Raw genomic sequence first — 27,888 nt, 5'->3', positions numbered from 1 at the left:
GGGCGCTGCCCCTATTGCCCCTGAATAGAGCCAGCCTCGATTACACACACATACACACATATATATAGCATGCATCGAATACACACACATATATATATATATATATATATATATATATATATATATATATATATATATATATATAGCATGTATCTTTATATATTTGGAATCTGCATCTACATTTTCTGTTGCATGTATAGAATTAGTTTCAGCTGAAACTCATGATCAGGGGTGTTGGGGTACTTATGTAGTGATAATTAGTTTCAGCCAAATCAATAAAACTAACAATAGACTATGAGAGGTGGTTGGAAGGTGTTACTCTGAATATAAACAAACTAAATACAGCTTTTTTTTCTCAGAGGTTAACAGAAAAGTGAAGTTGTTCAGCTGTTTAGTGTCACTATGTCATAACCAGTGAAACAATGTGGACTTATCGCTGTGCTTGTTGTAACTGAAAAAAACGCTGCAACTGTTTCAAAGTCTTTCCACTTTCTTTGACCGCTGAAATCCGACACGACACCACGTTAGGCTACGTCTTGACTCATTTGCATATCGACGGTCATTAGATGTTGACCGAGGGCTCAGGGGAGGTGTGTGTGTGTGTGTGTGTGTGCGCGCGCGTGCGCGCGCCTACTTCGTGTACTTTTATAAACAAACAACATACAGCTTTTTTTTCTCAGAGGTAAACGGGAAAGTGAATGTGTTCAGCTGTTTAGTGTCACTATGCAGATGTTACCGAAATCTTTGATTTAGTTCTCATTGAGTGGCCACACATCACTTCCACATTTCCCTCGCTTTTATTACATGAACATAAGCAGTGGAACATCCCGCAGGTTTATAATACACCGCGGCCAAGTGAACCGATTAGGCGCGTGGTCCGTTGCCTAGCAACACTGAACGAAACGAGGCATATTCGTTGTGACATAGCATAGTTTATTATTTGCTGTAGTAGATCAGATTTATTCAAATTTAATATTGTTTTAGCGATAATTTCACGGAAGCGAGTTCAGAACTAAATCGCTGCTCCGAGACGTTCAGAAGCTTCAAATAGAATGAACAAACTAATAACATTTTCTCCATACGATATAAAATTAAGTAGAGCTTTTCTTTTTGTTATAGTACAAAGCCCCTAGATGGACAAAAGAGGAGAAAAAACGGCAGAAAAAAGTCAAAAACTTTGGGTTATAATTCCAAACATGACTTGTTTTTTCCCTCTGACTTGTTTTTTCCCTCTTCCTTTGTCCCCTTAGAGACTCTGTAGTAGGTTTTCTCAGTTAAATATGAAAAAAAGATACCGCTTATTATCAACGCGGGAATGAATGGCGCATTGTCCAAGTGCAAGTTGATCTTGGAGCTAAACTATTTGCTTTGGGTAAAAGCGCCATCTAGCGATCATTGTGTGTCAGCAGCAGCTTCCCATTCAAAACAATAGGCGGTCAAATGACCGCTGAACCGCGCTTTTAGTAGGTGACACTGGCGCGGCGCTTCTAGTGTTAATAATATCCTTCAGCATGCTTACGGATGGTGGAAGGATTTTTGGACCCTTTGGTCCCATGGAGAAAACAAACGCAGTGCTTTGTTGTCGAAGTTTGGGGCGAGACCTCTCATCCGGACCTTCATCGTCCGAGTTATGATCATCCCCACCATTAGTATCCTCGGGATCATCCGAAAGAGGGCTGTCAGGAATTCGTCCCAACACATTCTTGTGAGTCTTTCCCTTTCCTGAGGCACACCCTTCCGGCGAAGGTTTTGTGGGTACGGGGGAGACAGGCACAGATGAGCAGCTCACAAAAGGATTTCGGATAAATACTTGTGGTCTTATTACCCATTTTATAAAAGTGAATTAACCCGCGACAGAAATAACCAATATCTTCAACAAACAAAACACAAAGACAAGTAGCGGGCAACAGAATACAGCTTTCACACTTATGCTTAAGTTTAAGGAAGCTTTCAGAAGCGAGCGCGCGCTAAACAGGCGTAAAAGCCATAAGACAATCCTCCCCCGTACTGTATATGGTCCAGATACCAAAAAACAGGAAGAGGGCTTGCTCTATCCTTATAGAGAAAAATAAAAAAGTAGGACTCACCTGATTAGAGGTATCCCGGGCGAGCCCCCAAATTGTAAGGATTTCTTGAATTTTGGTAGACCCTGTTTGGTCTATTCAGTGCTCTGTCTGTATTCTGCTGTCCTGCCTGAGCTCAGGGAACCCCTCAATGAAACACTCAAGTCAATGCTCAGTAAGACGTTCAAAGTTTATTGTGGGAGACAGGAGTATATATATATATACACACACACACAAAACCAAAGAAAAGGTTGGTGCAGGAGTGTTTACATCTGGTCTGGAATGTTTATAAAAGATAAGGTGAAGAAGAACATAAATTTGGGAGTAGCTCTGCATTTATGAGCGTTCAACAGTTTTATGACCTGTGTTTAGTGAAAGTGCAGCTTGTGTCATGGAAAAAGAAGGAAAAACACTCTGTTCTCACGGACACAGAATATCATGAAACACACAAAGTATTAAATATTCCCTACAATTAGAATAGGTACTTTCCTATTATTTTCCACTAATTCCCTCCCGTTCATTGCGCCCCACCTGTCATGTCCGTATTCCCCACTAGTGGGGCGCGCCCAACACTTTGAGAATTACGGAACTAGAGACACTTATCTGGTTTATCACAGGAATGTTTTGAGCATGTTCTTTAATTGTATTATTACCAGAAACCAGCAACCGAATGTAAGTTTAGTTTCTCTCACCAGCTGCATCAGTTACAGTAGAGGAGATAAGATACTGAATGAGGCTGTAATGCAACTTTTCACAACTTTAGTTTTATACTCCCTATCCAAATAGTTTACATCCACTTTAACACTATTAAACACAGAAACCATAATGAGTCTTACAAGGTCATTAAATAGATTTTGTTCAGAAAGTGTAAGCTTTGCAGTTTTTCATCACTTTTGGTTTTAAACAGTTATTACTGTCTTTCAGACGTGGGTTTTCAGTGTGCTCCAAAATTGAGAGCTCCCAACAAACAACCTAATATTTATCCACAAGTAACATATTTTAACTATAGGGCAACTGGACAATATTAATGATTTTACAAAATATACAGTTTTTGAACTACAGTCTTATGCTAAAGTTTAGGCACCCCATGATAAATAACATATTTTGATGATTTTTTTCAACAATCATTGATGCATAGTTACTTCTTATGCCCTAAATTGAGCAACCAAAAAAAAATAAATTAATAAAAACATTATTATGGCACTGTGCAGAGTTTCAGAGTCTCTTATTAACTTATAATTATTTTTACAAAGTTTCAGACCTTAATCATCTCGTTAGATCTGGGGGGTATTCCAAAAAGTTCGGTTAACTTACCATTTGGTTAATCATAACCTCTGGGTTGATTAACCCCAAACCTGCATACCGTAGGTATGTCGGTTCCAAAAACCCTGATAAGGATAAGTTTAATCAACCTCCTACTGGTTACACAGAGTTAATGCGCGTGCACGGTGCGTACATAAAGACATTTTCAATCGCGGATTTCATGAGTCAAAAGTGAAAAAAAGAGAGCGCATACTTCACAGAGATTTTAATGCATGCATATGAGGAATTTAAGCCAATAATACTAAAAAAAGCAATACGGCTGCACTGGCTAAAGAAAGACAGAGTAAATGCATGAGTGAAACATTGACTCCCCTGTTATTATAATGCAAAACAATTAAACATCGCTTCTGTGTCCTTTTGACTATAAAATGAAAGCATTTACTTTTCCTGCCATTAATTTCTTTAGGTTAAAATACAAATGTATACTGACTAGGAATATATGGTTTCTTATTTAATAAAGTGTAATCCATCTGGAGCCAGAAGCCAAGTGAATGAAACACAAAAACGTTCTGCAAAAAGGTAATATTTGATTTCACGATCACTGAACTATTTATTTAACACGGTTAAGTATATTCTATCTCTCATAGTAATAGAAAGAAGGCTGAAGCCCGTCTAACTGGCGGGGGCCCATCACCACCTCCCCTCACCCCATCTGAGGAGCTGGCTCTGTCCCTTAATAAAAGGCGACCAGTGACACTAACATGGTAAAATGTAAGTTTACCATTATGATTTTTTTTTTTAATTATACAACTTAATAAATGACTATCTCTGTCACTTAAAGGCTTTTGAACATGCTTTATGTTTTTTATGCAGGCTTACTTTATTTAACTGCATATGATGTATAGGCTACTGTGATCTTAGTTGTATTACTTTGACATGTTTTTTCCTGCATTATTGTTTTTTTCTTTGATAATATTGACAATTTAATGGGGGCATTTTCTTATAGATACTGATAGAGGGATTGTATTATTGGACCCTACAGAAAGAACACAGTCTGTTACAGTTGTAAGTGTCTTGTTATCAGGTACCTTTAGTTGCTTTTAGGTATTTTTTTCTTTTTGCCAGATAACGTATACTTGAATATTTCCACTGAAGGATGAAGATGTAGAGACCACATCTGCTGTGACAGAAGTGAACAATGCTGGGAGATCCACTGAGGTAGGATGCATACTATTATAATGCAGCGCCCCCTTTTTACATTGGAGTAACAAACTGTCATTGTTCTTTTACAGTACATACCTGGGGATTTCTCCACAGATGAAAGTCCATCAACCTCAATGCACAATCTAATCAATGTAAGAATTTGTGTGCAGTTGTCCATATTAAAATTTAATTGTCTGACAGAATCTCATTTATATAGTTATTTTTGATAATAATTCCTAGTTTTCTTCCTAGTTGCCAGCATAGGAGCTGTATAAGGTACATTTTTAAAAACAAATAAGAAAAAGTGACGTGGAGATGGACCTTATACAGCTTCAAATGGAAGAGAAAAGGCTATCCATTAAAAAAGCTACTCTAGAAATTGAATTACTGGAGCATCGCCTTAAGGTGAGAACGTGTGCGTATATTAATTTGTTGCATGTTAAAAGTGTTGTGTATATAAAGCAATGTCATTAAAAAAACATTTTATTTCATTTTACTCTAATTGTTTGTCAGGAAATAAAGAAATGAACTACACAGCAGACCAGTGCAAACTATTTAATGAAAGTACTTTTGACAAATCCTGTCTCTCAAAAGTCTTCCATCTCTGTTGTGTGCAAAAATCTGTAGAAGTTCCTCTGGGCCATCTTTTTCAATACAAGGAGGGTGGCTCTCTCCTCTTATAGTGCCAATGTTGTGAAGCACAACCCAAGCCACTTTGATGTTGCATGCCCTCTCTGGACTGACCCAGAGCCCACGCAGACACTGAAACCTAGACTTGAAGATCCCTATGGTCATCTCCACCTTGGCCAGTGTTCGGCTGTGAGCCAGGTTAAAGCATGTCTGTGGTCCAGGATCAGGTTCAGGGTAGGGTGTCATTAAATAGGGCAGACAAGGGTGTCCTCTGTCCCCCAGCAAATAACCATTGTATTGTCCTGTAATGATTCAAGTGTACAATACTAATATCATTAAAAAAAACATTGTATGAATCAAAACACACCCTGCTGAAATGTCTGGCATAATGATGACTCGTGGAAAATTCTGGCATCATGCACAGATCCTGGCCATTTTGCCTTATCATTAGTAATGATGTGAGTTACCTATAGTTAGTGGAAAAAAGTTATGAGTTTAATGATTTTAACAAGGCAAAAAATTAAGGACACAAAGTCCAGTTGTTACCTGTACATTGATGCTATGAATAGATTTCCTATTAACATAGTCTCCGTTTTTTATTGAAGGAGCTTTAAAAGGAATGTGGGTGCCATCAATGGACCCAATTACATTTGGAAACCTCGAAATAGCAAGTCATATATGAAAGGATCAAGTGTGCGTGTGCAGGATGAATACATGTATATAAATAGTATGACTACATATTAAATATGTGTCATCGATTTTACTACAAAGGACAAACCTGCCACTCCTGTAATAACATGCAGAGGTTTATGACCAGGGAAGTGTACACATGTGTGTGAGAAGTGTTTAAGTGCCAAACATACAGTTGCCTTTCCCCCATGCTCTACATTGTACAAAAAATGCCCTGATGCTAAAAAACAAAGTGCTACAGTATGTACAGAATGTTTTCTGTTCTAAGCACAGACCCTACCGAGCAGGTAATCTTCAGAGAGTAAGTTGCTATGGTTACATACATACCCAGAAAGTTACCTCCGTTTTTGGAACCAAAAAATAAGGGTATCCACTAACTTACTCTTAAACTTACTTGCGTATGTCACATAACCTGCTTTCTGGAATACGCCCCCTTGAACTGATACCTGTGTGTAGGCCAGTAACGTTCACTATCCAGTGTAGTAAGGGTGTGTTTTTTTGTCTCTTCTCCTTTCACATTTATTGAATAATTTCTCAGTTTTATACATAATAAAAATAAAAGAACATCTCCAAAGAACAACCACCTTTAAATTTATTATTATTTTTTACCTCCTTTTGTTTCTCTTTTGTTTTTTGAAAGTGTGCGCATACAACATTATGACCACTAGATGGCGATATAGGACCACATGTCAAGATTCCAAATTCATTATTTGAAGGTGCTTTATAGCTCTGTCTCTGTGTTATTGAGCATGCACGTCTGGCACAGTCTCTTCTCTCAGGGCAGCAGGTCAGTCTGTGTCTCCCCGTCTCTACGCCCAGACGCTGCTCACTGAGTCTGTACTCCTGAGGGTGTCTCTACGCTTTTGGTCCGTCACCGTGCTCAGATAGTCTGCCATGCTGTAGTGTGTGTTTAGGCCCATTTACTACTGTGTCTTACTCTGCAGTTTAGTCTGTGATTCCCAAACAATTATCAGTAACGAATATCAGCCTCATTCTGCCCTGCATGCATAATTCGTGGTGTTTCTGTGGTAAAGAGTACTGTATAATAAAAAAGAAAAAGACTTATGAATCATGAGTAACTTATATTCATTGTTTATTTTGAACAGGTCAAGGGCCCGACAGTGGCAGTTTGGCAAATAAGTAACTGGAAGCATTACCCATGTAAACCTCTACCCCCAAAGAAACACATCAAAACACACTGAAATTTTTAGTTCGGATTGTTTTATTCACAGGCCAGAGTCCTTACAGTTCCATTACACCCCAGGACCATTACATTACTTTACATTAGCAACATTTGCCAGCTTTAGCTAAACAAACTCATTCAGAAAAACAAAGCTGTCTATAAAAGACTATATTATTAACCCTCATGCTGTGTTCTGGTCAAATCTTCCGGTTTTCTCTCTAAAAAGTGCAGTAAATTTGATCAATTTCTCATGAGGTTCATTGACTTTGTTCGCACATGGCATTTAAACACATAAAATACAATTTTAATACATTTTTAAAATAAAACTTTTGTGTGTTTTATAGAGTGTTTATACACTCATTGTGTTAAGACCAAAAAAATGACCAGCTATTGGGAATGAACAGGTAAGACTACAAGTAGTGTAAAAAATATACTTCAAGCAAATTTCTACACTCCTATCCCACACCTTAGCATGAAGGTGTCTTTAAGAGCTGATACAAACACATGCATGGGTGCACACACACACACACACACAAGCATGGGCGCACACGCACACACACACACACACACACACATCACTGTTGATGGGCATCTCGTCGGTTTTAGGGGACAGTGCCCATTTAAGCAGTATATGCCAAACAAACCATCTAAGTATAGTATAAAGATATGGATAGCATGTGATGTGCAGACATGTTGTTATACCTGGAACATGCAAGTGTTCACAGGCAAACCGGCTGATGGTGAGAAAATCAGGGGAAGTGGGAGGGAAGTAGAAATGAGATGGGTCAATATAGTAATATAGTAATTTTATTTTAATTATATTATTAATATTCCCTCTGTATATTTGGGTTTTTCTTTTCAATAAATATACCAGTCAGTTTTGACCAGGAACACAAAAGTTATTTTTCTGCCACAGTTTAAAAAATTTTGCTTGTTTCAAAAAAGTGAACATTTCAGTGAAGTATTCCGTAATAAACAGAAAATAAGGTTTCATATAATGTTTTTTCCTCTCAAAAAAACGAGTGGTATGAGCGCATGAGGCCTGCAGGGTGTACACAGCAAAAACAAGTTCAAAACTTGTAATGATCACAAGAGCTAAAGTTGATAAAAAAAAGATAAAATACAACATTATATGAGAATATATGTAGTATTGAGGATTTATAATGAAATTAATTGCTCCTGTCAAAAGTGACTGGGAACATTATGAGTGTGAGCCCAAAACGAACACAACATGAGGGTTAAGAGCATGGTACGGTATTAAAACAATAAGTCAGTATTATTCCTCAATAATCCCACAAGTACTCTTAAAAAACAGATTGCATCCACTTTTTATTCAGGGATTTTGCTCAATCCTCTATAACTGCATCCTCAATTCTCTCTTAATTAGCATGAGCTGTTAAAGAGAGAGAGAGAGAGAGAGAGAGAGAGAGGTTATTTTAATTGCAAGTTTATTTCAGATGTTCATACCATAAAATAGCCACCTACAATTGATTTCATTCTTAACAAAAGGAAAACAATCTAATACTCATTAATATTATGGATAAGAATAATGATCATATGCACTGCCTGGCCAAAAATGTTACAATATGGATTCCAGTAAGCAAATACTTATAAGCCTCCCTTTAATTGGAACATTACTGCTGGTATTAATATGGTTAAGCTGAAAAAAGTTCCATCTAACTGCTTATTTGAAAACAAGTTGCGGGGTAGCAGTACTATCCGGGAAACCCCAAACTTCCCTTTCCCTGGGCATCTCAGCCAACTCTGACTTACATTTACATTTAGGCATTTGGCAGACGCTCTTATCCAGAGCGACTTACATTTTTTTTTTTTAATCTCATTACACATCTGAGCAGTTGAGGGTTAAAATTTGCCCCCTTCCTGATTTCTTATTCTTTTGCATGTTTGTCACACTTAAATGTTTCTGATCATCAAACACATTTAACTATTAGTCAAAGATAACACAAGTAAACACAAAATGCAGTTTTTAAATTATGGTTTTTATTATTTAGGGAGAAAAAAAATCCAAACCTACATGGCCCTGTGTAAAAAAGTAATTGCCCCCTGAACCTAATAACTGGTTGGGCCACCCTTAGCAGCAATAACTGCAATCAAGCGTTTGCGATAACTTGCAACGAGTCTTTTACAGTGCTCTGGAGGAATTTTGGCCCACTCATCTTTGCAAAATTGTTGTAATTCAGCTTTATTTGAGGGTTTTCTAGCATGAACCGCCTTTTTAAGGTCATTCTGTTCTGGCACCTAGGTGGTAGAATGAACTTCCTCTAGATGTCTGTATAGCAGAGACTTTGACTATCTTTAAACAACGACTCAAAACGCATGTTTCTCCAGTACTTGAACTAACCCCCCCCCCTCCCTCAAAAAAAAAAAAAAAAACTCTTCCCAATTGTGTTAGACTAATGGCACTTAGTTATTAACCTAGTTAACCCAGTGTAATTATGTATCCAATGATGTAAACTTTAAAGTACTTTTTGTAAGTCGTTCTGGATAAAAGCGTCTGCCAAATGCCTAAATGTAAATGTAATGCCACAACATCTTAATAGGATTCAGGTCAGGACTTTGACTAGGCCACTCCAAAGTCTTCATTTTGTTTTTCTTCAGCCATTCAAAGGTGGATTTGCTGGTGTGTTTTGGGTCATTGTCCTGCTGCAGCACCCAAGATCGCTTCAGCTTGAGTTGACGAACAGATGGCCGGACATTCTCCTTCAGGATTTTTTGGTAGACAGTAGAATTCATGGTTCCATCTATCACAGCAAGCCTTCCAGGTCCTAAAGCAGCAAAACAACCCCAGACCATCACACTACCACCGCCATATTTTACTGTTGGTATGATGTTCTTTTTCTGAAATGCTGTGTTACTTTTATGCTAGATGTAACGGGACACGCACCTTCCAAAAAGTTCAACTTTTGTCTCGTCGGCCCACAAGGTATTTCCCCAAAAGTCTTGGCAATCATTGAGATGTTTTTTATCAAAATTGAGACGAGCCTTAATGTTCTTTTTGCTTAAGTGGTTTGCGCCTTGGAAATCTGCCATGCAGGCCATTTTTGCCCAGTCTCTTTCTTATGGTGGAGTCGTGAACACTGACCTTAATTGAGGCAAGTGAGGCCTGCAGTTCTTTAGTTGTTGTCCTGGGGTCTTTTGTGGCGTCTCGCACGAGTTGTCTCTTGGATAATCTTTGGGTAATTTTGGTCGGCCGGCCACTCCTGGGAAGGTTCACCACTGTTCCATGTTTTTGCCATTTGTGGATAATGGCTCTCACTGTGGTTCGCTGGAGTCCCAAAGCTTTAGAAATGGCTTTATAACCTTTACCAGACTGATAGATCTCAATTACTTTTGTTCTCATTTGTTCCTGAATTTCTTTGGATCTTGGCATGATGTCTAGCTTTTGAGGTGCTTTTGGTCTACTTCTCTGTGTCAGGTAGCTCCTATTTAAGTGATTTCTTGATTGAAACAGGTGTGGCAGTAATCAGGCCTGGGGGTGACTACAGAAATTGAACTCAGGTGTGATAAAGCACAGTTAAGTTATTTTTTAACAAGGGGGGCAATCACTTTTTCACACAGGGCCATGTAGGTTTGGATTTTTTTCTCCCTTAATAACGTAAACCTTCATTTAAAAACTGCATTTTGTGTTCAATTATGTTATCTTTGACTATTAGTTAACGGTTTTTGATGAGCAGAAACATTTAAGTGTGACAAACATGCAAAAGAATAAGAAATTAGGACACAATATTGCACACCACTGTATATGTATATACAGTATGTATATCATATTATACGAACATTTATATCTTACCTTAAATGCATTATAGAAACCATTCAACATTGATTAATTTTATTAAATGGTACTATTATAACAAATTATTTATACCTTTTCTAAAGAGATGTGTTATCAAAATTATTATGCTCCTGAGAGTTCTCACCTCGAGCTCTGTAACATTTGATCAGGAGAATGAAAGTCACCAGTAGATACGGAGATGCCGTCACTACACTACTGATCAGCATGAGCACTGAGAATGGAGCTACATCTACATCTGTTGGACCTGATACTAAAAAAAAAAATTACAATGACATTTTATTCATTATATATTAAATTGTGTAAAGTTACTAAATCAGTTGTGTTTAAATGAACCTCTGACTGAGACCCAGCTTTTCTGTGATGCTCCTCTATCTTGGCTTTTACAGTGGTAGAAACCTTCATCTGATTTTGAGAAGTTATGTAAGGGCATCTCTTCTGTAGTCTGTGTCTGGAGAACTGATCCATCCTTATAGAAATAGGCTCGGAGTTTTGAGGAATTTGTATTGCGATATAAACAGCATAAAGTCAGAGCATGTCCCTCAGTCACAGGATGGACAGGACTCTCCAGGATCACATTACCAACTAGAAAACGAAAATAAATTATACTAATACTTGATGTCACTGTGAAACTTATTAATCTGATTGTGTTTCGTGCTGTGAAATTAGAATGAGTAATAAGTATAAAACTAGTGTTGTGAAGAGCTGATTCAGCTCCTGGAGGAAACCTGATTGTAGTGTTCTGTTGATATATTCAGGAATTTTTTAGAAATTACAGAACATTTCTGAGATAAACCAGTTAACTGTCTCTCGTTAAACCACCATTAAAAACTCTTCTGAATATTCTATAATAAAACATTTCCATTTTTCTTTAACAATAAACACTACACTACATAAACACTACATGAAGACTCACCATGTGCTGTGATGTTGACAGGATTACTGTTTTCTCCAGATTCAGACTCACACCAGTAAACTCCAGTGTGGGATTTGAAGAGGGAGCCGATATTACACTTAGATCCTGTAACTGATCCCCACCGTGAACAATCTAACACTCCCTCACTGTGTGTGTATCGTCTCACTGTCCATCCAGTAGAGTGTCTTTGGTCCTCACAGCTCAGTGTGAGAGAGTCACCAGTAAAGTGTTGAGTTCTGCTGGGATTGATGATCAGAAAGACTGGAGGAGATTCACCTTAAACACAGAAACATTATAATTCAGGTATTTGTACTATCATGTTTCATGGCTTAACCTCACTGAATACATTTAAACATCATTTAATTTAACACCCCCATATGAACAAGAATTATTCTCTAATTTTTAGATTTTATTTAAAATCCATATTTAACTTATCTTAAGTGTTTTTATTTTTTATTTTTGTCCTCACCAGTTATATATAGAGCGTGTGGATTGCTGTACTGTGTTTGAAAGGCTGGTTCTCCTCTCTCTCCTCTGGACACATAAACACCTGAGTGTTTAAAAGCAGCAGGACTGAGGATGTAAGCGCCTCCAGATCCCCTGCTGCTGTCTGAGAGGAGTACTATGTCATACCTGATATGGCCATTATTGTCTCTGTATGGAATTAATTTGTACCACCTGAATGTCCAGTTTGTAGAAGAGTCTGTAACCTCACAGTTTAGAGTCACTGAGTCTCCTTCAGTCACCCAGCTCTGTGGAGATACACTCAGTACTGGCCGTGGTCTCTCTGTTACACAGGAAATAGAACAATATCAATCTGAACATTTACTTTATACACAACAATTGAGTTAAACACATGTATGGAGTAAGGAATAGTAACAAATACTGAATATTGATGTTAAACTAATTACACACAGTCAAACTATAATGTAGCATAATTTTTGTTAATAACAATTTTAAAGCATTTGGGCACTTTTGGATAGGGATTGTTATGGACCCTGTGTGTTAGAATGTGAAGCACAAACCAGTAATACTGCATGCTATACATTTTAGTAAGGTCATGTGACCAAGGGCTCCATTTATTTTAGTAGATCAGCAGCACTACATGATCCAGCTAGCCTGCTGATAAATGTGTCCCTAATGCATATGTGACAGCCTTAAAAAGCATTGCTAAAAAGTTTCCATTTTATTATGTGTGATGATAATTTGTACTTTGTAACTAGTGATAATTTATACTGCTATGCTATTGCTGGGTTATTATAAGTTACTGTGTACTACTGTCTGGGTACTTGTAGGACCTTCATAGTTCAGAGACAATCTTTGTTTACTCCAATTTCAGTTTCACACATTAAAATTACATTATTTAAGTGACCAACTTAAATATACAACAGGAAAGTAAAGTAAAGCCCATCTTCATGAAAAGCTATGAGCAGAGTCATTATTCAGTCTCCTACACCTCAGCAGTCCCCAGTCTTCCCTACTTTCCTACTTTTAATGGTGTTTAGCTATTCATCAGCAGGGGTATAGAGACATGCACTTTGCATGATGGAATAATGCAAGATCAGCATCACGGCATGTGGCTTGAGCATACTGTACTGGGAAAGCACCTTCTTTCTTACCTTCAAGCTTCCAATACATATAAGAATGTTCTTTGGAAGTCCTTAGATAGAGCATGCCAATGTCGACATGAAATAGGAAGCCAAGTGTCGGCTTTACCAACTTCGGCTCATCAGTCACACAAAACACGCTCAGCTGGCTCTCTTACCTCAAAACCTCATCATTCGTGAGCCTTCATAAAGTTCTTCAAACACTTTAACCCCCAGACTACCGACACCCCTTATACTTTTTGCAAATGTGCTGGAGTTATGGAAACATCTTGCAAAAAGCAACACGATTTCTAATGCAACCATTTAGCACCAGCCTACTGTATATACAGTATGCCGCTTTCTACTTCTATTAAGTGTAATTACATGCCAAATAATGGATTTGAGATACCCACTCCTGACGCCACATTACATCGCTCTTACCTAAGGCTTGATCACACACCTCATTCCTCTGCTGGACCACACATACCAAATTCTTCTCTTTCTGGTATTTGAAATTCTTTAAGTATATAAAATAATATGTCTGTATGTGTTTGACAATGGCCCTTCATCAGCTGTGACTATCTATGGGCTCATCACTAGGGGAAGCAGAGTTTGGCACAGATGCAAAGCAGTTCATTCAAAAAGACATTTATGTTGATGACGAGCCAAAGTTCCTTCCTGTTCGAAGCTATTTTACTTTACAAAAAAATGCTTGTCCTGTCCAACTGTCAACTTCATAAAATAGCCTCCAACAGTCCAACAGTCATGGGAGCATTTCTTTCAGCATTATCTTTAAAGAATATCTAAAAGGATCTTAAAAAAGTTGCAAATATGCTTCCAGTACAATACAGTCTAGGCCTAACTAGTTAACCCTTAACTGGAAAATGACACTTTCACACATGATACATTCACCTTCTGCGTAGCCGTCACCAAAAAAAACATTTATCTCATGGAGGGTACTCGCAAAAGTGACTAGCCTGTTTGACCTCCTCGGCCTGGTGGCTCCCATAACGATTCGTGGAAAGCTTTTCCTTTAAAAACTTACCAGTCAAGCTGTTGACTGGAATAAACTGCTGGTGAAAAAGGAGAGAGAGTGGAATGCCTGGAGGTAGTCCCTAGAAGGTCTCAGTCTTTTTGAAGCTCCAAGACTGCTTTTACATCCCTTTCCACTGTGGTAAGAAGAGAAATCCACATATTGTCTGATGCATCTTTAGAGGCCATTGCCACAGACTATGTGGCAAGTCTCATCTTGGGTTTATCATGGAAAAGGCAAAGCTTGCTTCCCTAACAGTGCAGACCAGCCCCAGACTCGAGTTGTGTGCTGTGCTAGTGGTTGAAATTTATTCTTTGAAAGATGGACATTCAACCAGATTCCTTAGGATCCAAGATGGCGGCGTGGCAGTAGCACGCAGCAGCCGCTCAGCAGTCAAAAATGGTGCTACTTTGTTTACTTCGTATTTGTAGCGCATTTATTTTACTCAGTATATGGACATCAGCACAAACAGTGTTCGTATTTACCATCGGCAGACACTTTTACCACTCAATAACTCAGTAAAATCCATTCAAGATGAGCTGCGTGAAAAGCTATGCGACCTCGGCTTGCTTTGGGAACCAGGCCTCCAATCCTCGTCATTGCTTGATGCCAGTGGCCGGAGGAGGGGATATTGTAAGCGATGCGCAAGGAAGCGGAAATGCAGCAAGCGGGGGGGAGTCTGTGCTAGGCTAAAAACAAACCCTAGCCGGCCGGCTTTTCCGTCCATCATCTTGTCAAATGTCTGTTCCCTGGACAATAAACTGGATTATATCCGACTCCAACAGACTACACAGCGTGAGTTTAGGGACTGCTGCGTCTTTGTTTTCACGGAGACATGGCTCAGCGACAGAGTTCCAGACGCCGCCATTCAACTAGACAGGCTAGCCTCGTTTCACCCCGACAGAAACACAGCTCTGTGCGGTAAGACTCGCGGCGATAGCTTGTGTGTTTACATCAACACAAAATGATATAAGAACTAAGTTTCCTACTTTTGCTCATCGTTGCTGGGAATTGTGACTGTTAGATGCACAACTGTTTTCATTGTCGGAGGTTACATTCCACCTAGAGCTAATGCTAAGGGACACCCTGTGAACTGTATGCAAAGATCAGCAATCTGCAGAACACACACCCCGATGGACTGTTTATTGTTACTGGAGATTTCAACCATGCAAATCTGAAGTCAGTGTTCCTTAAATTCCATCAGTATGTGAACTTTGCAACGAGAGGGGTTTACACAAACATCCCCCGCGCATATCGGGCAGAGCCCCGCCCCCACCTCGGCTACTCAGACCACATCTTTGTTATGCTAATTCCAGCATACAGACCACTCGTCAGGCGTTCAAAACCGGTTCTGGAGCAGGTGAAAACCTGGCCAGCAGAAATGTTTAGCGAAGACTGACTGGAAAATGTTTAGAGAGGCTGCAACCTACGGCGACTTCAGAGTGCTCAAAGAATGTGCTAAACAGCTGGCAGATGTTCTCACCGACATCTTGAACATTTCTCTGAGCATCATTCCCACATGCTTCAAGTTTACCACCATTTTTCCCATGCTGAAGAAGTCTTCTGTGTCCTGTCTCAAGGACTACCACCCTGAGGCACTCACACCCATCATCATGAAGTGCTTCGAGCGGCTCGTCTTCTGACACATCAAGACCCTGCTGCCCTCCTCACTGGACCCTCTGCAGTTTGCATATCGTTTAAACCGTTCGACGGACAACCCATCTCCACCACACTCCACCTGGCACTGACACACCTCAACAAGAAGGACACTTACGTCAGAATGCTGTACATAGATTTCAGTTCAGCATTGAATACAATCATCCCTTAGCACCTAATCGGGAAGCTAAGCCTATTGCTCAGCTTCCCGATTAGGTGCTGGGGGATGATTGTACACCTCCCTCTGTAACTGGTTTCAGTGCGGATTGGGAACTGCACTTCTAGCACCACCACACTGAGCACTGGGGCCCCCCAGGGCTGTGTGCTCAGTCCACTGCTGTTTATGCTGTTGACTCATGATTGTGTAGCAACACACAGCTCCAATCATATCATCAAGTTTGCTGGTGATGCTGGTGGGTCTCATCAGCAAGAACGATGAGTCAGCCTACAGAGAGGAAGTGCAGAGGCTAACGGACTAGTGTAAAGACAATAACCTGTCTCTGAACGTTGGTAAGACAAAAGAGATAGTTGTCGACTTCAGGAGGACACGGAGTGATCACTTCCTGCTCAGCATCGAATCTTCTCTGTAGATTAGCCAGAGCGCAAAATTCCTGGGTGTTCACCTGGAGGAGAACATCATCTGGTCCCTCAACACCAGCTCTCTGCACAAGAAAGCCCAAAAATGTCTTTTCTTCTTGAGAAGGCTGAATGAGGCCCAGCTTCCACCACCAATACTCACCACCTTCTATAGAGGAACTATCGAGAGCATCCTGGGCAGCTGCATCACTGTCTGGTTTGGGAATTGTGCCATTTTAGGCCGCAAGACCCTACAGCGGATAGTGAGGACAGCTGAGAAGATCATCGGGGTCTATCTCCACTCTAACGAAGACATCTGCAAAGCAACCAGCATTGTGGCTGACCGGACACACCCCTTACACACACTCTTCACCCTCCTGCCAACTGGAAAAAGGTACTGAAGCATTCGGGCACTCCCACCAGAACTGTGCAACTGGACTGGCCTGGACAGGACTGTGCAACTGGGACTGGACTAGTAAACAAACACACACACACACACACACACACACACACACACACACACCTTAACATTGGGACTGAATTGTTAAACACACATGCACAAACACACTGATCAACAACCATCTAACAATTGTACATACCAACCTGAAATTGCTCTTTTCTGCTGCTATCTACAGGTAAATGTTTACTGCTTTTTATTCCACTACCTCAAATTACTACCACAGAGCATTGAAACATATGTTGTTATGTTGTGATGTTATGTTTTTACTTTTGTCTGCACATTTGCATGTGCACTTTGTTGTCTTTGTCTTTTTCTATATAGGACTTTAGATAAGTTTCTGCTAATTTATAAAAAATTATAATGTTAATCTGGTTTGTCTCAGCTAGCCAATTGTTTGTCTCAAATAGCCAACTAGCCAGCTAATTAGATTTTTTAGTTAGTTAGCTAGTCAGTTTCTGTTAATTTATGTTGTAACTTTGTCGTATGTAGCACCTTGGTCCTGGAGGAATGTTGTTTCGTTTCATCTTGTACTAAACTGTATATGGTTGAAATGACAATAAAGGCCTACTTGACTTGATTTAGAGCCATTTTAGGATACATACTGTATATATAATAAAACTTGCACATTTTATGTTTATGTGAGCAACAGAATGAAGCGCATTAGGAAGTCCTGTAGTCCTGAGCAATGGCACTACATTCCAATGCCTCTACCCTCTCATGCTACCCTCTCAGAAACCAGCTGGCTCGCTAGTCTTACTTTACTCCTACAAGTGCTTCCCGAACAATCAACTGAACAGGTGCTATTTGACCATCTCCACCACCACTAAAAGGAACACCGGCCTCGGGTCCGCTCACTTCAAGAGATTCTCTGCCACCACCACCCCAGACTTTGTCATTAGGGGCAAACTGATCATTTTAATTTCCATGAATTTCCTTAAACATTATAAAAAGTTAATTTTCATAATAAATAAATTGTGAAAAGCTTATTTGTGACAATGACCATTGTTAAATGTTATGCAAATAAAACTGAATTACTTTGAATTTTTGTGAGTCTCTACTTGCCTTATGTAAAATCTGACACCCAATCTGAGACACTATACCTGCCTTGTTGACGCTGCGTTTCTGAATATGGGGAAGCTATTTGCACTACCAGTTAGTGTTTTTGCCTTAAAATGTTCCTTCAGCCACCTATAATTGGCCCAGTGCCATACAAAACTTGCAATAAACTGTAAATGAAGTAAATAGATAATGATGATGCAGGTCTACAAAGCAAAGCAGGGTACACTGACATCACAATTTTACTTTAAATGTAAAAAATGTAAATTCAGAAACTGACTCACCTGATATAGTTAGTGTAACAGGATCACTGATCTCCAAACTCTGATTTTCATTTCTCAATCTGCAGGTGTAGACACCACTGTCAGAGTCTCTAACAGACCTGATACTGATCTTCTGCATTGTGCTGTCTGTATAGACTCTGTCTTCTCCTTCTGTGTGAAGACTCTTATTATTCTTATACCAGCTGCTTGTCCACATAATGGATTCTCCAACTTGTATGTTACATTTGAAAGTAACTCTCTCTCCACTGTACACATGCTCATCAGGTTTTATGGTTACAACAGGTTTAAGACTTTCTACAAAAAAAGTTTATTATAGTTATAGTTAATTATAATTATAGTTAATAATTTATCTATAGAGAAGTATGATGGTACTGCAAAAAATGTTAAGGATACATGAGGTGGCAAAGAGATTTCTGCCTACAGTTATGGAGCACAATAAACACAATCTTGGTGTTACGTGGTGTGGTATGGAGAGCTGCACCACGAGTTGTTATAATGTGTAGGAGCCCTAATGAGGGCTTTAGAGGGAGTCAATAAAATAGGAGTTGGTGAGAGTGCACCTTTCCATTTAGAGATTGAGTGGGATTATTAATTTGAAAATTTAAAGAAAATAAAGAACTAAAAACATAAAATAAACAGATCTCCACCATCTACGTGAGAATGGGGCTCTGGAAGCTAAATAAATAAAGTGTCTTAATTTGTGCTTTGCACTATAACTAAGTACGCACACTGAACTGATGTGAGTCACTCACTCTTTCGCCGGCGATTTAAGGAGACAGAGGCTAGGTCTTTGCTTCTCCCTCTCTAAAACATACTCGTCTGTTCGTCTTTCTTTCTTTAAATCTTTTTTTTTTTGGCCCTGATACCTTACTGGTGCTACATAAATAATTGCACAAAGTGCAGAGCAGTGGCGGCTGCTAGCTTTTAAAACAGGGGAAGCTCATATTAGCCACAAGCTACTTTAATTATATGAACAAACTAACTTTACAATGCTGAAACAAGGAGCAAAGTCAAGAACGCTATAATATGTTTTTTTTTATTATTTAAAGAATGATTTGTACAAACAAAAAATGGTTTATATCAACAGCAAACAATACAGAGTGCAGCAATTCGTCGTACCACTTCACCTGCAAATCCGCAAGGGACTGAACTCGAATCTCTGTGGCGCTGATGTATACTTAAGACATGCTGTCAATCAAAAAAAGGGTTCCGCCCCTTAAACAGCTCCTCCAATCATTATGCAGCAGCCCAGCGTCCTGGCCTGCCCACTGCTCCATTCACTCCCAGAGAAGCTGAGCTTCCCTGGAAGTGAGGATTTTGGTGCATTTATCCAATTACCGTCCAGCTTTTCTGCAGTGAAAAAAGCTCCTCTGTGCTTCCCCATAGTGCTCCAGTGAAGCTGGGCGTTAGGAGGGTTTAACGCGCTGTGCTTCACGGAAATGTATGACAAGAAAATCGCGTCAAACAATCTACAATAAATACCTAATTCTGAACGAGCTAGTCATGAAGTTGAACGCGTTCTAGCGCACTTTTATTAAAACCAATATAAATACGACAGTGCATATATAAACATTTATTTTCTAAAATAGTAGAGGAAGCGGAGCTTTCCTTGTCTTAGAGCAGCCGCCACTGGTGCAGAGGTATCAGTGGCACCTTATGGCGGCACTGCGTGGCACCTGTATCTATCTGGCCTGCCTCTGCCTGTCCAGAACTCCGCAGGGTAGCAGCCTGCAGATTTGCCCCTGTTCTAAATAGTGTAGAGTATTTATGCATATAAATACTCCTCCCTTACTTGAGCATTGGATAGTCTGTGGTTTTCTTTAGAATTTCTTAAAGTTTAAATGTTATATTCAAATTTTCGTTACTTTGTGCCAATACCTATTGTTAAAGCACTGTAAAAATCAGTCACATAAATTGAAAAGTTCCTAATTGTGGTAAAATAAGTTTTTACAATTTACAAACACAACCTTCACAGTCATGCACACACAAATAATTAAAAAAATATATAACTATATACATATGACTACCTTGAACATGTGGCACTGGTAGGAGTGAAAGCACTAAAACAGAACAAAAATGGAGATGATTTAAAGATAAAGTTTTGGCATATGTTTATATGTTTTGGCATATCTGTGTCACAGGTTCTGTGTGTGGGCTTTAGAAACGATATATATGCAGAGGTGAATTAACTAAGAAGTTTTTTAATAAGGAGAACAGAATATGAAAACTTCCGAACAGGAGTAAACATAAGAGCTACTATAAAAAAGGAGCTAAACCTAACTAGAGCTAAACTAAACCAGGAACTAAACATACCATGAAGCGAGACATAACATGGAGCCAAACATAGCATGAAGCAAGACATAACATGGAGCTAACAAGCTAACCATGACATGCAGCTAAACATAACTACAGGCACTGCACATTAACACAACAGATACCAGACAAAGAAACTGAACTAAAACAGACTATTTATAACAAACTTAATTAGCTACCTCGGTTCAGGTGTGCTCCCATCACCTGACCGAGGTGCACTCTGGGAAATGAAGTCACATACAAAAAACTCAAAAAACACAACTGAAAACAAAATGGAGTCCAAGAGCATGGCCCCCTATGGTGTTTACCCGTGACAATCTGGAGTCTTCCATTGTACTCAATATAATTGTACTTGTAATTGTACCATTGTACTTGTAATTAATATAGTTCAGCTGGCAACAAGTTATTTAACCCTAACTGATGCAGTAAGGAGGTCAGGTCTAGGTTCAGCAATGTTATGTGCCCAAAAATGAGACTATCTGAATATATTGAGTGACCAAGTTTTTCCATCAATACCTTTTTTTTTTCCCCTGATGGCAGATTATCAAAGAGCATGAGACATCATTTTTACACATGGATTGGCCAGATGTTAACCCAATTGAGAATCTTTGGGATGTGATAAAGAAGGCTTTATGCAGTGGTTTGACTCTCCCATCATCAATACAAGATCTTGGACAAAAAGTAAATGTACAAAGAAAAGGTTGTGACAATGCATAAGCGTATTAAAATGATCCTGCAGTGGACGTGTGCTGTAATCAAACCAAAAGACTGTCCAACAAAATATTAGAGCTTATTTTGGCTAGGCAGTGTATTTGATAAATTGAACTCATATGTAAGTAATACAATTTTACTGAGCTAAGTTAAATCTGTAAAAAATTTTCAAAGCATGTATGAGATCAGTTAATAGATTCCAGGTTACACAAGCATTACATAAAGCATTACATGATCTATGGACCACTTTAAAATGCATTATTTTAAAACAGAGAAAAAAATGTAAGCACAGAACATAAGCCTGAACACATTATCCCACAGGACAGCTGAAGATAAACAATTATTTTGTTTTTAGCTAACAACAATCCAAGTTAACAAAGTCAAATATTTCTGAATGGTCCAATTAAATCCAAATTGCATCAAAAATCCTATTAAAAACATTATTAAAAGAGAATGTACATGCAGACTCCGGTGACATTGACAATGTTGCTTAAACATAAAAAATATATATTTAACATGTTTGGACTGACAATAATGATTTACAAGGGGTATTTGAGTCAAACTAAGACTGGGACAGTGCTTCGTCTCATGACTAGAGGAAAAAATCTGAATGCATCTCGTTATTTGCGTCGGTAGGTTGCACGTCTCCTATTACCATTAGCACTAACTAGGCTACATATATGGCATGTAAAGCAAAATGGCATGCAACTATATTAGTGGAAGAAGGAAACAGCATGTTGTGATAAAATGTCTGATGAATGAAGGTTGAAGTGACTGAGCCGACTCGGAGTCCACTGCAGTTGTCCCATGAGAGACGTTTTACTCCAAAAGTACTGGTTTGACCTGAACACCTTCATATTTAGCGTAGATTGTGAATAAAATCGATAATCTGCTTGGACTTCATTGAGGTTAAAGCATAATTAAGCTGTATTGAGTTTTTACTTCATTAAACCATCATAATGAACAAATATTTTACAGAAAGTCAAGGTTAAACCACACATAAATGACAAATAAATACACATTAAGTAAGTGAATAAAACAAGTATTGCATAAGGAAAACAATAAGTAGCACTTAAGTTATATTTATCCACCATAGTTATGAGTCAGTAGCCACACATTCACACCTCCTCCCCTTCTTCCTAGTTAACATCAGTTATAAAGAACTAAAAGCAAAACCACAACAGCCAACTACCTGCTTTCTGGCTAACTAAATGTATAAAATGTTTCTCTGCACAGACCATAAAAGCAACACAAATGGTATATAAGGGAAATATATATATATATATATATATATATATATATATATATATATATATATATTTTTTTTTTTTTTTTTTTTTTTTTTCCCTGTGCACAATGACGTTTTGACAAAAACATCTTAGCATTAAGTAGACTAAAATGTTTTAAAACCATGTCTACAGTACCATTTGTGTTGCTTTTATGGTCTGTGCAAAGAAACATTTTATACATTTAGTTAGCCAGAAAGCAGGTTGGTGGCTGTTGTGGTTTTGTTTTTAGTTCTTTATAACTGATGTTATAAATATATATATATATATATATATATATATATATATATATATATATATATATATATATAAAACAGATGATAATGGCCGCTAAATTTCAGGTAGTCACAACTACAGTATGGCCACCATTGGTGAAAGTACAAACACTCACCAGTCATTTTCTTTAACCAAATCAAATGATGATGAGAGTTTGTCACTGAGCAGCAGATGACAGCAGGACACAGAAGATCAGGTACAGATTTCAACAATACAGACTTATTTACACTCATTAGATCATTTAAACCCTGTGTGTTAAACTCGTTTTACTTGTACTCTTACCTGTTGAACTATCATAGTTACTGAGAGTAGTAACACATCAAACTAAACCCTTCTCATAACAGATATGGATCCACTGATCCACCTGAGCAGTAATGCTGAAGTACACACAATGTCCTAATCACACAATAAGCTCATCACTCAGGACATTCAGACTGTAGATGAACAACTTTATACCCCACACTCACTCTAATGAAGACACAAAGAGAACATTTACTCACAGAACATCACAGGGAGAGGACTGAGCTCCATCCTGGCTGATTGACTGACTGACAAAGCATAGGTGTATGTTAATCTGTTGACACTTCCTGTGGGTTCTTACTGAGGTGCATTTATTGGTTTGTGTCTATGTATGTATGTGTGTGTGTGTGTTTGTGTGTATGTTGTGTGTTTGTTTTTTTCTTTTGAGTAAAGTTTTTTTATGAGTAATGTTATTGTTCACACTATCACTAATATAAGTTACTGCTATAATAAAGGTGTATAATTAGATTTAGAGTGTGTGCGAAGTGCCTCAAAGTTAGACAGTAGCAATGGCCTTGGAAGTCACAGACAGGGAGTGTAAGCAAGAGCTTTGAATATGTTAAAATGGCTGATTAGCACTGTCATACTGTGAATGAGGTATAGATAAAATACATTCTGAATCTGAATTGTAACAAATAAAAAAAAAGAAGGAAAAAATGTAGGAAAGTGAATAGCAGTGAGGGCAGGACTTTTCTTTGTAAAAAAACTGCTACCCCCTTCTTTTGATGCCATTTGCCTTCGAACTTTTCCAAAACGCCTGTGTCATCACCAAGTTAGATTTGAGAAATGTCTACCACCTTGTCAGGATATGGGAGGGCAATGAGTGGAGGACCGCCTTTAACACACCCACCAGCTATTACGAGTACCTTGAGACTCAAATAGTGAAACCATGGTTATGGGAGCATGAGAAAACATTTTCACAAATAATCTGAACACTGAAATAAAAGTGATTGGATGAAATCTTTGAATGTGAAAAAAATTACAACATAAAATGATGATATTAAATTGGGAATTGCAGACACAATTACATTTCAAACACTGCTAAATCATTTTTCCTCTTCCTCACTTAATCAAATTTTTTAATAATATTTTATTTGTTTGTTTCCAGTACTTTGCATTAGCAACATTTGGAGGCTTTAGATAATCAAACTTAGTCAGAACAGCAAAGTTGACATTAAATCAATAAATTAAAAAAGTAACCTTAAAGAAAAACAGAATTGCATCCTTTTTTTAAACAGGGACTTCTCACTTATAACTGTGTTCTTGTGTTACTGTGGTCTTCATCAGTGTGAGCTGTTAAAGAAAACAAGTTTATGGAAACAAGCACCCAACTTCACTTGATTCCATTTTAAACATCGTTATTTACAGCTACAGTATAATTATAGTTATCTATTAATCTAGTCTAGTCTATTAATTTAGTAAAAAACATTTTTTTACTTTTACATTTACAGTAGGTATTTGGCAGATGCTCTTATCCAGAGCGACTTAAAAAAACAACTAGTTTGTAGTTTCCATCATTGAATAGATTCTTACATTGTGTTACTAAGTTACTAAGTATCATCAGTCAAACACTGTTTGGAAAGTTTCTTTTTGGGGTGGGGTAAGGGTTGGATGGAGTGATTTATTAATATTTGGTCTCTATTCACCACCACAAGGGAATTTAAATTAAAGACTTAACCAGTGAGCGAAGTCAGGACTTTCAGCTTCAATTCAAAGAGTTTGACAAATATGTAGCATTAACCTTTAAAGAATTACAGCCATTTATATATATATATATATATATATATATATATATATATATATATGAAACAAAACAACTGGCCATTTTAGTGTTGGAGGATTCATGGCTAAATTTGACCAGCCTGGTGGACAGTCTTCATTGATTGCACATTCCCCCATTAAGAGCAAAGTGTCAAGGTTTAATTAGGAGAGTAAGAGCACTATTTTGCTTAAAATATTGCAAAGCACACAACATTGTGGGTGACATACCAAAGTTCAAAAGAGGACAAATTGTTGGTGTGCGTTTCGCAGGCGCATCTGTGACCAAGATAGCAAATCTTTGTGATGTATCAAGAGTCACGGTATCAAGGGTAATGTCAGCATACCACCAAGAAGGACGAACCACATGCAACAGGGATAACTATAGACGCAAGAGGAAGCTGTCTGAAAGGGAGGTCTGGGTGCTAACCCGGATTGTATTTAAAAAACATAAAACCACAGCTGCCCAACTCACTGCATAATTAAATGTGCACCTCAACTCTCCTGTTTCGTCGGGAGCTCATGGCTGGGCTGGGCTCATGGCTGGGCTGCTATAGGCAAACCTTTGGTCACTCGTGTTAATGCCAAACATCGATTTTAATAGTGCCAGCAGGAAAAATCTTGGGCTGTGGACAATGTGAAACATGTATTCTTCTCTGATGAGACCACCTTCACTGTCTTTTCCACATTGGGGAGAGTTACGGTGTAAAAAAGGCCCCAAAAACGCGTAAAGCATGGGGGTGGATCAGTGATGGTTAGGGCTGCAATATCATGGCATTCCCTAGACCCAATACTTGTGCTAGACAGGCTGCCAAGGACTACCGAACCATTCTGGACGACTAGTGGTTGAACCTACTGGTTCAAACACTCTATCCTGAAGGTGGTGCCAGGTATCAGGATGATAATGCACCAATACACACAGCAAGACTGGTGACAGAGTGATTTGATGAACATGAAAGTGAAGTTGAACATCTCCCATGGCCTGCACAGTCACCAGATCTAAATGTTACTGAGCCACTTTGGCGTGTTGTGGAAGAACGAGTCAGGAAACATTTTCCTCCATCAGCATCACGTAGTGACCTGGCCACTATTCTGCAAGAAGAATGGCTCAAAATTCCTCTGGCCACTGTGCAGGACTTTTATCTGTCATTCCCAAGACGAATTGATGCTGTATTGGTTGCAAAAGGAGGCCCTGCACCATACGAATGAATTATTTTGGTCTATAACCAGGCATTTCAGTTTCCTTGTCTAACCCCCTGTATATATAATTAATTCATAAACAGATATGGTATGGTATGCTTGTAACATTGAAACGTACTAAAAATATTCTTACCTTGAGCTCTGTAACATTTGAGCAACAGAATGATGGTCACCAGCAGATACGGGAAGGCCGTCATTAAACTACTGACCAGCATGAGCACTGAGAATGGAACTTTAACACCTGATGAACCAGACACATAATAAAATAATATTTTTATATGATTACATTTATTTTAAACTGTCTAAATGCTTTAGCTCAATTTGCAATACAAATACATCCATTTTAGTACTACACATAGTCACATAACAGAATGTGAACATAATTTATGTTGCACAAAGACTTATTATACATAAAGTGACCACTATATATTTTATTATGGGAAGATACTGAGTTCAACTCATTAAGTCATAGGTGCATTTAAATTAATATTGAAATGATTTCTCACATCTGACTGAGACCCAGCTTTTTGGGGACTCTCCTTTCTCTGGGTGTTTACAGTGGTAGAAACCTTCATTTGAGTTTGAGACCTTATGGATGATCATCTCTCCTGTAGTCTGCTTCTGAAGAACTGATCCATCTTTGTAAAAATCAGCTTGGAGGTTTGCGGACTTTGTGTTGTGATCCAAACAGCGTAGAGTCAGAGGATGTCCCTCAGTCACAGGATGGACAGGACTGTCCAGCATCACATCACCATCTACAACAGAAAATTTACACTACTGCTTAATTTGACTGTGAAACTCATTAGTTTGATTGTGTTATGTAGTATTTAATTAGATGAAAATACTTGAAATAAGGAGTCTAAAACTTGAGATGTATAGAGCTGTTTCATATTTTCATTCAGACTCGCAATTTGCAAATAAATTGATTCGCCTAATGTGGATGTATAAAGGGACAGGGACAACATCAGCTATAACCCTAGCTTAAATTTACTGTGCATGTAAACATAGACAACTGTTTTACCTGCTCTACTAAAGCTGATACATTTCATGAGAGAAATTTGACTTTGTTACTGTTTTTAGGTAATATTAAAATTACAAACTGTTCTGAATATTTTGTCAAAAAGTTTAAAGACTCACCATGCACTGTGATATTGACGGGATTACTGTTTTCTCCAGATTCAGACTCACACCAGTAAACTCCAGTGTCAGATGTGGAAAGGGGGCTGATATTACACCTAGATCCCGTAACTGATCCCCACTGTGAACAAAATAACAGTCCCCGATTCTGGGTGTAATGTCTCACTGTCCATCCAGTAGAGTTACTCTGGTCCTCACAGCTCAGTGAGAGAGAGTCACCAGTAAAGTGTTGAGTTCTGTTGGGATTGATGATCAGAGAGACTGGAAGAGATTCACCTTAAACACACAACATTAGAATTCACATTATTATGATTGTTTTAATAACATACAGTACTTTGCACTGACCACATTTACATATAGCATTCTTCACTCAGGAGAGTAAAAACTAAGAATCAATATAAAGATAATAAACTTTTTTTTTTTTAAAAAAAAGCTGATTTTCCAAATTTATAATACTAGCTGTGTGTGTTTTTTTTATATTTAATTAAACATCTATA

At 38.3% G+C, this 27,888-nt stretch overlaps 1 protein-coding gene across 1 annotated transcript in view; it reads right to left on the bottom strand.

The window, feature by feature from the left end:
- Positions 1-10,923: 10,923 nt before the first annotated feature.
- LOC128515911 (Fc receptor-like protein 3) overlaps positions 10,924-27,888 on the bottom strand; it is a gene marked incomplete at its 5' end in the record, with an annotated part of 70,879 nt that continues 53,914 nt past the window's right edge. Inside the window, 8 exons of the mRNA XM_053490200.1 lie at positions 10,924-11,096; positions 11,180-11,428; positions 11,760-12,035; positions 12,229-12,546; positions 18,411-18,704; positions 26,388-26,495; positions 26,761-27,009; positions 27,392-27,667. Of these exons, the coding sequence (XP_053346175.1) occupies positions 10,924-11,096; positions 11,180-11,428; positions 11,760-12,035; positions 12,229-12,546; positions 18,411-18,704; positions 26,388-26,495; positions 26,761-27,009; positions 27,392-27,667 (1,943 nt within the window). The remainder of the gene's footprint in view (positions 11,097-11,179; positions 11,429-11,759; positions 12,036-12,228; positions 12,547-18,410; positions 18,705-26,387; positions 26,496-26,760; positions 27,010-27,391; positions 27,668-27,888) is intronic.

This window comes from Clarias gariepinus, chromosome 1 (assembly GCF_024256425.1).
Source record: "Clarias gariepinus isolate MV-2021 ecotype Netherlands chromosome 1, CGAR_prim_01v2, whole genome shotgun sequence".
Taxonomy (NCBI): Eukaryota; Metazoa; Chordata; class Actinopteri; order Siluriformes; family Clariidae; genus Clarias; species Clarias gariepinus.
The sequence above is the reverse complement of the archived record's forward strand: the minus strand, read 5'-3'. Positions and strand labels throughout refer to the sequence as shown.